Raw genomic sequence first — 13139 nt, forward strand, 5'->3', positions numbered from 1 at the left:
TCCTTAAAATTAATTTTTATTGAAGTATAGTTGCTTTACAGTGCTGTGTTAGTTGCTATTGTACAGCAAAGTGAATCAGCTCTATGTACACATACATCCCTTCATTTCTGTGTTTCCTCCCCATTTAGGTCATCATAGAGCTCTGAGTAAACTTCCCTGAGCTATACAGTAGGTTCTCAATTATTATCTAGAGTTCTTAACATTCTGTTGAGTAGGTGGCTAACATTCAGACTGTGTATCTCGATGTCACTGAGTCGTGGAGCGCAGGGTCAAGAGAAGGAGAGGAAAGCAAGAGTGGCAGTAATTCTAAGTATTCCCTCTCTTACTATTCAAACAATCTTACGAAGACATGTAGCTCAGACTCAAAAGCAGATTGTTAGAACTGGAAGTAAACTCAGGAATCAGTTCTATCCAAGTCTGTGCGTGCTCAGGGGCTCAGTCGTGTGCGACTCTGTGCAACCCTATGGACTGTAGTCTGCCAGGATTTTCTGTCTATGGGATTCTCCAGGCAAGAATATTGGAGCGGATCACCATGCCCTCCTCCAGGGGATCTTCCTGACCCAGGGACTGAACCTGGGTCTCCTGCATTGCAAGCAGATGCTTTACCATCTGAGCCACCAGGGAAGACATTGTCATTGTCACCAAGTACCTGAACGGTTCAGTGGCCAGTTCAGGGCTCTTTCACTCGGACAAGTTGGATACACCAACCAGAGCCGGAGTACTCAGGTGTGGACAGAACTGTGGCTACAGAAAGGACAAATGTCTCATAGGCTAATATCGAATGAAAACCAATGCAAAGCAGGAGGTGTTCAACACAATTTAGGGAGCGCTAGCCTTGAAATTCTTTCTATTTATAAGGGAAAAGTAGAAAATGCAAACAGAAGAGCGAAACAGATGAGAAGAGCGAAAACGATATCAACCAAGGGCATCTACTGTCAGTATTTCCGTGTGAATCTTTACAGACCTCTCACTTGCACAGCTGTGGGTACCTGCTTATTCACTCACTCTCTCTGCATGTGTTTATATATGCAAATGCATTTATAATGTGTGTATTCATAGCTATATTTGCATATTTTGAGAATGTATCAATATAAGTTGATTTATATGGGATCATATAAATTGAATTATGATTCACCTAATATCGGGTTGGCCAAAAATTTCATTCAGGTTTTTCTGTAAGATGTTATGGAAAAACCCAAATGAACCTTTGGCCAACCCAATATTTTGAGAAATATTTCAGTTTAAATGATTGAAGACATGTCATTTTGAAGGGATTTTAACAACCTCCTCCACAAAGCCTTCAGTGGGTAGGGAAGACAGGGCAGGAACATCTGTTTCTCTCTTTAACCTAAGGACGTCTTTAGAAAAGAAATATATAGAATTATTTCTCTGAGTCCTTAAAAAAATAGACACCATCTGTACAACATATGAGGAAATGTTACTCTTTCTTAATAGTTTTTGCTCTTTGTCTTGCAGGATATGAATGAAGTCGCCAACTTCGTGGATGGCTCAGTTTCAGGATGTTCCACGAGCAATCTAAATTATCCCCCATTCACTCCCAGTAAGCATTGATTAGTTTGATTAAAGTGGCAACACATATCTCATATTTTATATTCATAATGATAGATATGAACAACCTGCTGAGGCATTTAGTACATAAATTGCATACAGGAAGGAAAATGTGGGTACTATATAAAGTAAACTAGAGAAGAAAGTCAAAACATTCTGCTTTTCTAGATAAGGCATAAATTCCAAAAGGGGCAACCTAGTCCTTCTGCTTACATCTGAGCTGTTTCTAGGGGAGAGTCTAGAGAAGATATGGTACAGAAACCAGAGGCTAGTGGTTAGTTCATTTTGCTCTCAAGTATGGACCCAGACAGGTCAGGGCTTACCAGAGAGAAACCAGATAACTAGGTTTGGTCTTCAGATGAAGTCAAATCTGATCAAGTCAAGAGAGTAAAGAAGAGATTTGGATGACAGAATGAGAGGAAGCCAGAACCCATGGCTTGGGAGGACAAAGTCAGTGTCAGTGAATAGAATGCTAGAGAGATCTGATTGAACTTTGACCAATAGAATCTCCTAGGGTGTGGCCCTAGGATCACAGCATTCACTGTATTTTGAAGAAAACTAGAGACTCACAGAGAAATAGTATCTTGATTAAGAAAGGAATAAGCTGCTAGAATTATAGCATCTTTTGAAGACTTCCAATCTGATGAGAAAATAGGAAATTGGAACAAATGAGTCAAGATCAAACAGTGAGGGACTTTGATGGGAGGCTTCATTCTTTTGGTGATAGAAATTACTGATATTTTAGTAATGGAAATATGGGAGTCAAATGGTTTTGGAAATATTGATCTGGCATTATGTGTGCTTCTAATATGAATTAGAAAGTTGATAGATCAGAGGTAAATAAACCATTAAGGAAATGATTGCAATAGTTAAGATCCAAAGTAATTTGGATCTGAACCAGAGTGGTGTGAAGGGAGCAGAGAAGATTGGATGAATAAAAGATAGGTTGGTTGATCATCCTTTACAGTATCTGGTCAACGGAGAGAAGGGAGAGAAATTTATTTTTAATAAATATTTTTGTTCTCGGACCACTTAGCTAAGTCTGCAGACTTCAGATTTAAATTCAAATCTAACTGGACCCAGTTACTTCTAAGTGCTTGCCTCTGGTCACATGAGCACCCAGGTGGGATGATGTGTGTGGGTGTCAAGTCAGCACAGTTGTTTTGCATAACAGAGAAACTCCTGCGGGTGCATATAGCTCTCTGATTGTGCAGGGTGATGTATGGCCACTTCCGGGATGGCCACACAATTGCCTGCTCAGGGAGCCGCCATGTCTGGTGATAGTCGAGAAATGGGGAATGTGTAGCTCAGGCTCTCATTGGCCGAACCCTCTTTCGTCGCAGAAATCCTGGATGGGTACCTGTTCAGCAAGAGCATCTGCATGGATGCGGTGCAGCATTGGGGACGGCAGTACGACATCCACAATCTGTACGGCTACTCCATGGCGATCGCCACTGCAGAGTAAGGCCCTCATCGCTGTGGGCTCAATACAGATCCGATTCTGAGTCCTGTTAGATTCCAGGTGCCACTGTGTTATTTTATATAACTTGGCATAACAGTAAGGCTGTTATTATTGAATGAATGAAGAAAATCCTGGACACGTAGGGAAGAAAGTGAAAGTGCAAGTCCTTTAGTCGTGTCCGACTCTTTGCAACCCCATGGACTATACAGTCCATGAAATTCTCCAGGCCAGAATACTGGAGTGGGTAGCCTTTCCCTTCTCCAGGGGATCTTCCCAACCCAGGGATCGAACCCAGGTCTCCTGCATTGCAGGTGGATTCTTTACCAGATGAACCATAAGGGAAACCCAAGAATACTAGAGTGGGTAGCCTATCCTTTCTCCAGCAGATCTTCCCAACCCAGGAATTGAACTGGGGTTTCCTGCATTGCAGGCAGATTCTTTACCAACTGAGCTATCAGGGAAACCCATAGGGAAGAAGGAAGCTAAAAAATATTTATGGAATGTATATAATGAAAGAAAGAATGAATACATGCATGAATGAAAAGTTGGGAGAAAGAAAGAGAAGTAACCTGACCAAGGTCAAACAGCTAATAAATTGTAAAAGCAAAATTTGGACTCATTTTTGCATGAGTCCAAGGTTTCATGTATTTTCCTCTCTGCCATACTCTATAGTCTGGTGTATAGACGGTTAAGTAACTTACAGACTTCATACGCTTTGGGATTTTAGGTACCAGATCAGTATCCTTTTACTGAAATTTGATTTTATGGAGTTAATGAAGTACTGCTGCTGCTGCTGCTAAGTCACTTCAGTCGTGTCCAACTCTGTGTGACCCCATAGACGGCAGCCCACTAGGCTCCCCTGTCCCTGGGATTCTCCAGGCAAGAACACTGGAGTGGGTTGCCATTTCCTTCTCCAATTAATGAAGTACATAAAATGCCTAAAACAAAACAAAATATAAGCATACCCAATGGGGCAGTCTGCTCCCAATAGCAAATCCAGCCCTACAGGAGAGAACTAGAAGAAAAGAGTAGAGTACTGACTTGAGAGCTTCAGTATCATCACATTAACCTCTGGGCTAAGACTCACTAAGGTCACACACTGACTCTCTCTCTCCCTTTCTAGAACTGTTAAGACTGTGTTCCCCAGCAAGAGAAGCCTCATTTTAACCCGTTCTACATTTGCGGGTTCGGGCAAGTTTGCAGCCCACTGGTTAGGAGACAATGCAGCCACCTGGAATGATCTTCGATGGTCCATCGCTGGCATGCTTGAGTTCAACCTTTTTGGTATCCCAATGGTGAGTCCACATGCCAGTCCCCAGAATGCCTCATTCTAGACGGTTTCCAAATGATAAATCTCCCCTCCCCTGCCCTCTCTGGCCCAGGATTAAGTGTCTGGTGAGCATTGCTTCATCTACATTAGTATGATACTGATACCATGATAATCTTTCCTGTACTGCCTTATAAAATAGACCCTTGATACCACCTTGAAGTGGTATCGTTGGAAATTTTTTTTTTTAATAAAGTACAACCTACATGTGAAAAAGTGCACATATCCATAAGGTTACAGCTGATGATTTCACAAACGAAACACATCTGTGTATTTTACACCCAAATGAGGAAGCACAACGCTATCAGCATCCTAGAGATGGCTTTGGGATCTCTTAGTTAAATTCGACATATCTATTTATTGAGCTCTTACTCTGAGTAAAGTATTGAGCTAGGTGTACCTGGAGAGAAACATAAATATAGTAATGGAAAAACTTTCCTTCCCTCCCCCCCAAGTTTATACACAAGCACACACACACATAATTATGGCAAGCTAGGGTAAAAGTGCCAACAGGAACATATAATTTAAATGTTAAAAGAAATCCCGAGAAAGGGAATTTTCAACTCTAATAAGATAACAAGAAACAAGGGGAGTCATGGGAAAGAGTCAATAGTCACTTCATATAGAAGATGGCACTTGAGTTTAACCTTAAAAGTGGGTATGTTTATCAGACTGATGGTTAGGGGAGATCATTTTAAGACTGAGAATCAAACTTGAACAAGACCAGCAAGAGGGAGCATTTGATGTATCTGTCAGGAGGGGCACACAGGACTGGAATGAGAAATGATGCTGGAAAGGAGGTGGGTTGGAGCCAGTTACCATGGGGATGAGCAGCAGGAGACCCTGGAAATTTTTGAATACTTGAACGACCTGATCAGATTTAGCCGTTGGAAAATTAATTGGCCAGTGCTGTGGTCAAAGTGATATCAACAGTATTTCTAGTTACTATTCACCAAAGAGCTATTGTGCATCACATGTTTTACTTACCTTACATCATCTCATTTACTAAAACCCTAGAGTGCCCACTTTAATAAAATGAGGAAACCGAGTCACAGAGGGTTGAGTAACTCATTTGGAGTCACCTGAGTAAGGAGTGGATGCGGGACACGGCCCAGTTCCATCACACTGCATTCGCCTTCTCAGGAAGAGGTCAGCCAAGTTCGGTTTGCAGGTGTCCAGTAGAAAGCAAAGCCCAGGAGCAGGGGGCAGCAATGGAAGTGAGGTCCACACGCTGTCACTGTCTGTGTGTCCTTCCAGGTGGGTGCTGACATATGTGGCTTTCTACTGGATACTTCTGAAGAGCTCTGCAGACGGTGGATGCAGCTGGGAGCCTTCTATCCATTTTCCAGGAATCACAATGGCCAAGGCTACAAGGCAAGTCAGTCTCTCAAGAGATAAGATCAAAACACACTTGGCATTCAGTAGGACTGGATCTACCTGCATCCTTACCTGGAAATCTGTTGAGCCAGCTTCCTCCCTGGTGCTTCACTTAGGCTAACTGGGACCATTGTTTGCAATTGACCAGAACTCCTGATGTGCCATTAAAATGCTCTGTTGCTGTGGCCTCTGCTATTTCTGCTGCAGCAGTCAAAGAGATGGCGAGTCTGTGAAGGTTTTCAATCAAACCTCTAGACACGTTATCTATGTTACTCATCTTGAATTAAAATAAGGAAATACTTCAAAGTTATTTAAATGCTAGTCTACCCAGACTGCAGAGCTTCCCCAACGACTCAGCAGAAAAGAATCCGCCTGCCAATGCAGGAGACATGACTCGGTCAGATCCCTGGGCCGGGAAGATCCCCTGGAGCAGGAAATGGCAACCCACTTCAGTATTCTTGGCCTGGAAAAAATCCCATGGACAGAGGAGCCCTGGGGTTGCAGAGTCAGACACGACTGAGCAACTAAGCAAGCATGCACTGCCAAGAGAGCACCCCTAGAATGAACGAGGGGGAGGCATTGCAGGGTGAAGAGTGGCCACTTACTGGGTGGAATGAATTCCCTTTTCTCAACCCTATTGCTCAGAAGCAAAGTTGCAAGGCAGCTCCAGGTCTGGCAGGAATAAAACTCTTAGTTGTGATGAACGGAGTCTGATTTCTGCAGATCCTTCTGAGGTAGGAGGTAGATGGGCTCCAGGCTGGGCATTTATAACTAGCCTCCTGTTTACATTTTCTGAGGAAGGAGACAAGTGGACTCCAGGCTAGGTGTTTACAACCTAGGCTCGGTATTTACAGGCTAGGTATTTGCAGCCTCCCATTTGCACTTTGAGATAGAAAAAAAAGAAAAAAAAAACCAACAAGAACAGGGTAAATAGTCAGACTTGGGGCACTTTAAGATAACTGTCATGGCAGGAACAGAGAGGAGTCAAACCTTGCATGAGTAAAAGATCAAGGTCCTTTCCCCTCCTTGGGGCAAGGGAAACACTGCACATGTGCAGGAAGGCTCCTTGGGGATCAAAAAGGAGGGGGTACCACCCCAGAATAGGTGATGCTAAGGCCCTCCATAGGACTGGACTCTTTCCCCATCTTGGGAAAAAGTTGCACATGCATGTTGGGGAGGGTCCTAGGGCAGGTCAGAGGTGGAAAAAGAAACTGGATAGTTGGCCAAAGGTAAACAAAAACCCAGAAGAACTGCCCCATATAAATGACTTAACCACCTCTTGACTCAGCCCCTCCTCAATCCGGGGAGTGGCGGGGTGGTGGGGGATCCCACACCTTTTGTACCCAGGTATGCCTCCCTGCCCTGCTTCTGTCTTAACTAAACAGACTGTTTCTCTGTGTGCGCTCACACTTGTGCTGTCTCTAATAATAAGCTTTGCACCTGCTTTTACGGTTTGCCTCCTTGAAACATTCTTGCTTTCAAACAGAGGCAAGAGCTTGGGAAAATTTGCTTCTCACCTCTAACCCTTGCTGGTCTAGTGGCTAGGATTCCTGGTTTTCATTCAGGTCACCCAGTTTGAATTCCTGAGCGGGGAACTCACTGCTTACTGCCGCTTCTCCAAGATCAAAACCAGATGACAACTACCACCTCTTGTTTCTTCCCAGGCCCAGGATCCAGCCTCCTTTGGCACTGACTCGCTGCTGTTGAATTCCTCCAGGCACTACCTGACCATCCGCTATACCCTACTGCCCTATCTCTACACCCTCTTCTACCGTGCTCACAGCCGCGGGGACACCGTGGCCAGGCCCCTTCTGCATGAGTAAGTTCATCTAATCCACAGGAATTTTATCAATACAACTGGGTGAAACTGACTGCATCATCAAATGGAAGCAGGGAAATTAAAACAATCCAGTTAATCAGATATATTTTTTCAGCTTGACTAATCCTTTGGCATTTGCAAATCTATTACTGCCTATATATCAATGCTATTTTAGGTATATTTAAGTGTTATAGCCTTATCCCTTTGGGAGCAAGAAGTGTTCTAAAAGTCATGGGAGTTGGGGTCTTTGTTTTCCCAACTAACTCCATACGTTAGACAAATCGTTTAAGTTCTTTCATCCTTAGCTTCTTTGAAAGTGAAAGTCGCTCAGTCTTTGTGACCCCATGGACCATACAGTCCATGGAATTCTCCAGGCCAGAATACTGGAGTGGGTAGCCTTTCCCTTCTCCAGGGGATCTTCCCAACCCGGGGATGGAACCCAGGTCTCCCACATTGTGGGCAGATTCTTCACCCGCTGAGCCACAAGGGAAGCAAGTGTCCCCTACCTCTGGTATCTAACGCCTGATGATCTGAAGTGGAGCTGATGTAATAATGATAAAAATAAAGTGCACAATAAATGCAACATGTTTGAATCATCCTGGGCTCTAGGAATCAGCCTGTCATTTACACACCCATAAGAATACTACTATGCAGGATTTCCAGAAATCAGAATTTTTATCTTCACCCGATGAGTATCTAATTTGACTCTAACAAAGAGCACTTTTAAGAGACTCTCCTTAAAACTGGTCACTTAGTATGAACTGATGCCTCAATAGATTCGCCAGCAGGTATCTCTAGGGTCTTCAGGCAATCCTGTTTTTGGGTTGGAAGCAGCTGTGAGAAAATACATGCTGGATAGAGATTTGTATTAGGAGAGGGTGTGTCCTTGCTTCCGAGATGATGCTGTGGGGCCCTCTAGTGGATGCAGAATGAGTAGCTCTGTGGTGGGGTTGGCATTCCTCTGAGTGGCCCCAGCAGGATCAGGAGAAGGAAGCCGTGTTTAGAAACTGAGGATTGAGATGATGCTGGGAAGCTTATGTGGAGCTAGTCAGCTTGAGACAGAAGCTGTGGTTTAGGTGGGAACCCTGCCTCAACTGGCCTTCCCAGGTAGCTCAGTGGGTAAAGAATCTGCCTGCAGCACAGGAGATGTGGGAGATTCGGGTTCATTCCCTGATTCAGGAAGATCCCCTGGAGGAGGGCATGGCAACCCACTCCAGTGTTTTTGCCTGGAGAATTGCATGGACAGAGGAGCCTGGCGGGCTACAGTCCATAGGGTGGCAAAGAGTCAGACATGACTGAAGCGACCCACAAAAATAGAGATATTAGGTTGAAATAGTGTTTGCTGTTAATTACATCAAAGCTTCAGTTTGGACATAGAATTCAACCAGTTTTATTGATTGACTTGTAAGTGATTCATTCTAACAGTTTTGGGCACAGATGTTCTGAAAGCCAAATACCTGGATATTGGAGGATGGGGACATCTTTGAGGTCTATATTGGTCACATCACATAAAAAGAAAAATAGAATCTAGGTCTCATTTATTAAAATTAACAGAATAATTTTACACTCTACAAATAAAGAGACTTTTTTCTTGTCAAAATCAAAACACAGTTAATTCCCTTATGTTTCTGACATTTTAGGCCCTCAGGCATTATATTATTAAAATATATATTATGATATATATTTATTCTTGTGGGTAAGGTTTTGCTATCTCCTGGAATTCTCTATTAAAACACAGGTATCCTAAAAGAGAAAAGAGTAAAGTTTTTAATTGTTTTTTTTTTTTTGGAGGGAGCGTGATCAGATCCAATTCTTTTTGGATAGTCAGCTGAAGTTTTCAAATATCTAGCTTATTTTATTTTTGAAGGGAGATATGGAAAATAGAATTATATCCTGGAATCTGCCCAGCACAAGTACTGAAATAGAAATTTCTGTCCAAATTGGGGGAAGCATAGAAGGGTACAGAGGCTGGAAAATTGGGTCTGCCTGCAGGAGTCGGGGGAGAGTTAAGGATTGAATAGGGGTCACAAAATGATTGGGAGAATTCGCTTCAGTCAGGGAGCCAGCAGATTTTAGACAGGCTTGGGGGAGAGCCTGGCCCAAATCTTAGGGAAGATTTCTCTGTGTCTAGGTTCTACCAGGACAGCAACACCTGGGATGTATACCAACAGTTTTTATGGGGGCCCGGCCTCCTCATCACTCCAGTCCTGGATGAGGCAAGTGTTCCCACAGAGTAACCATGGGCGTCTCTGCTTTTGTTCCTGCTAACTCCAAACTCCTCTCTTCTTGCAACCGTGTATCTTCTTCCTATTCCCAAACCATTTCCAACATCTGTGGCTGGGGCAGGCTTGAAGGCGGTGTGCTGGAGTTTGGGGAAGATGGGTAACAGTTTTGTCTCTAGGAGTCTTTTGTCCTTGACCAAGTTTCCAGTCAGTGTACAAGCATCTCCGGGTGACTCTGGGATCAAGAATGGCCCTGTGCATTGTCAGATTCGCCTGGCAGATCGTAACTTGCTCCGTGATGGAGAGACAGGATGGGGCAGTGCCCTAGCACTCATTCTAAGGTCAGGCTGACCTGGGTGTCGGTTGTCACTTCTGCCACTTGGCACCCGTGACATCCGGGGGAAATGACATGGTAGTTCCTCAGCTGTGAGGTGAGATAATAGCCCGTATCATTGGGGACTATTGGGAAAGTTAAATGTGGTATACAGTGTAAACCTGGAACTGTTTTCTTATCACGACATGTTTTCAGTATTCTTCTTCTTCTTCCTAATGTGGTTCCACCTGGGATTTTTCTTTGAGTTGCCAAGTTATCACCTCTATTAGAAGAAAATCACGAGTTGATAACAGAGAAAAGAAAGGCCATGTATGCATTCTCAGTACATGTTTGAGAAGTTCCCTAGGGAATGCTAAGAAATCCATTTTTTTCTCCTTCAGAGGCTGGGCCATGAATGAGAAGATTTTGTTTTAATTTCAGGGTGCAGAGAAAGTGACCGCATACATGCCTGATGCTGTCTGGTATGACTATGAGACTGTAAGTAGCTTTGACTTTTCTCCACTCCTCAAGCTGCATAGACAGGATACGCCTAGGCAGAGAGAAACATCTATCCATGTACTGAGGAATGTTCCTGCCATGCTTCCAGTAGTAATTTCACAGCAGAGTCAATAAAGTGAGCCTAGGTCACTTGACATCAGTCCTGATGAAATCTGAAAAAGATACTTCCATGTACTGTATTCAGCAATAAAATATAGGTGGAAGTAGAATGTCTCATGGGCAAACACTGGGGCCAGTAGACAATTTGAGCCTGGATTTGAGTCAGATTCTCATTTAGCACGTCAGTTCCCACCATGTACGTCAAATAGCCTCAGCAAGACATTGTATTCCCCCAAGCCCTCAACTGATTCCAGAAACTCTTGCTCTTAAATTCTTTCCCTTTTCTTGTTTGATTGCCTGGCTAGACAGCAATTCAGCTAGGTGGGAGAAGGAGACAGATGTAGGCAAGTCAGCATGGGGTTAAGAGGTGACCTGTGCATGCCAACGTGTTTGAGTTGTCTGTGTGCCTCAGGGGGGCCAAGTGAGATGGAGGAAGCAAAACGTGGAGATGGAACTACCTGGAGACAAAATTGGACTTCACCTGCGAGGAGGCTACATCTTCCCCACACAACAGCCAGCCACGACCACGGTGGCCAGGTACAGTGTGGCCGAGGGTTTCCTTATAAGAGGGGGAGGCTGACAAACCTGGTCATTTCTGTTCCCATCTGTTGTCCACGTAGAAGAGGCTGATGCATTGCATGGGCTGTGGGGAGGAAGGGCATTTGTGTGCTCATGTGTGTATGTGTGTGAGGCCATCAAATTCTGTCCCTAGATTTCCCTTGGCCTCTTCTGGAGAAGCTGTAATTTTGAGCTGCATCCAGATGGATTTTGAAAGACCCAAATCCCAGTCCTTCCTTAACCCCTCTGACTTTCTCCTCGAAACATACTGACGTCTGCGGTGGTGAACCTTTCTAGTTTTCCTAGGACCATTTCAGTTTTAGCCCTGAAAGTCTCATGTTTTGGGGAACATCTCAATTCCAGCTAAAGGAGGTCTGTTGATCACCCCACCTGCCTTAATTGGACCATCATTCCACTGTGCTATGCTCCTGACACCCCATTTCTAGGGATTTGGGTCCATTTCCACTCCCCTATAATTTCAGTTTCCTGTTCATTTCTTCCCATGAGCCATTTCTTGTGATGCAAAACAGCGTTCAAAAATTACTTCCTGTGCAGTTCAAATCTCCTCATGTCACTACTTTCTCCTTGATGATTTTGATTCTCAAATTATAAATTCCATCTGATACTAAGGAGGCGCATATTCATATTCATGTCTCTAAATTATTAGCTTATTAGCTTTTAATAGACAGGGGATGTTTTGGAGGTTAGGAATCTGTTTCTTTTGAACCTTCCTTCCTACCATAATTTTTCAAATTTTGACTTTGTAATACTGATGGAAAATATTTATACACCCAGTACCACCTGCTTTCTTTTTCTTTATTCAGCTTTATGCTGTTCTGCATACTGATACCAAAACTGCCTTTCCAAAATGAGGATCTTAACTTATTGCTTCCCAGGTTAAATTCCAAAATCTGTCATTAGCAGAGTGTTGAAGGCCACATAATCTGGTTTCAAGTTAACAAGCGTGTCTCCTGACTCATCTTGCTACACACTTTTAGACTAGCAATGCCAAAAATCTTGTTATTCTCCAAACATACTCGTCTCTTTCCCAGCCTTTGGGCTTCTCTATTTATTGTCCTTTTCAACATTCTTTGCCTGATACATTCTTAATGATCTTTCAAATTAAACTCAGATTTCTTCTGTGAGAAATCCTCCCCCTAAACTCCAGCAGAGGGAGTGCTGCTTCTTGCAGCTTTCTGCTTATTATTTATACTTTCTTACTGCTTAGCTAATTTTTTTTCCCTTCTTAACATTGTTAAGTATTTCAATCATAGTTACTTTATAATTTGCAACTGAGATTTCTACTCTCTAAAATTCTTAGTAGACTCTGCTAATAAATCTCTTGTTAGTTGCTTTTGCCATCTATCTTTCATGCTGGCTAGTTACCTTATGTGTTTAGTAATTTTTTTGTTTTTCAAATGCAGTGACTGCAAGGATCCAATTATAGGTCTCATTCCTTCAGAGATGATTAGCCTTCTTTTTGGTTGCCAACCAGGATTGCTGTCACTTTGGGTTTCACATTAGCACCCTTCAAGGATCAGGTGTCTAATTTATCTAGAGCCAAGTAGAATTTTAGTGGATGAGTCCTTCAGGCTATTGGCTTCCCAGGTGGCCCAGTGGTAAAGAATCTGCCTGCTAATGCCAGAGATTGCAGGAGATGTGAGTTTGATCTCTGGATCAGGAAGATCCCCTGGAGTAGGAAATGGCAACCCACTCCAGGATTCTAGCCTGGGAAATCCCATGATTTCCCAGAGGAGCCTGGCAGGCTATAGTCCATGGGGTCACAAAGAGTTGGACATGACTGAGCAACTAAGCATGCACGTATGCCTTCAGAGTATACGGCATCCTCCAGGATATCTAGGCCACCATGCTGC

At 43.4% G+C, this 13139-nt stretch overlaps 1 protein-coding gene across 5 annotated transcripts in view; it reads left to right on the plus strand.

The window, feature by feature from the left end:
- MGAM (maltase-glucoamylase) overlaps positions 1-13139 on the plus strand; it is a 194531-nt gene that overhangs the window by 40200 nt on the left and 141192 nt on the right. For all 5 annotated transcript variants that reach the window (XM_061165958.1, XM_061165956.1, XM_061165959.1 and 2 more), the window contains exons 14-21: positions 1477-1561; positions 2913-3030; positions 4155-4326; positions 5616-5732; positions 7400-7554; positions 9686-9770; positions 10531-10587; positions 11120-11244. In XM_061165958.1, the coding sequence (XP_061021941.1) occupies positions 1477-1561; positions 2913-3030; positions 4155-4326; positions 5616-5732; positions 7400-7554; positions 9686-9770; positions 10531-10587; positions 11120-11244 (914 nt within the window). The remainder of the gene's footprint in view (positions 1-1476; positions 1562-2912; positions 3031-4154; positions 4327-5615; positions 5733-7399; positions 7555-9685; positions 9771-10530; positions 10588-11119; positions 11245-13139) is intronic.

Source organism: Dama dama, chromosome 18 (genome assembly GCF_033118175.1).
Source record: "Dama dama isolate Ldn47 chromosome 18, ASM3311817v1, whole genome shotgun sequence".
Classification (NCBI taxonomy): Eukaryota; Metazoa; Chordata; class Mammalia; order Artiodactyla; family Cervidae; genus Dama; species Dama dama.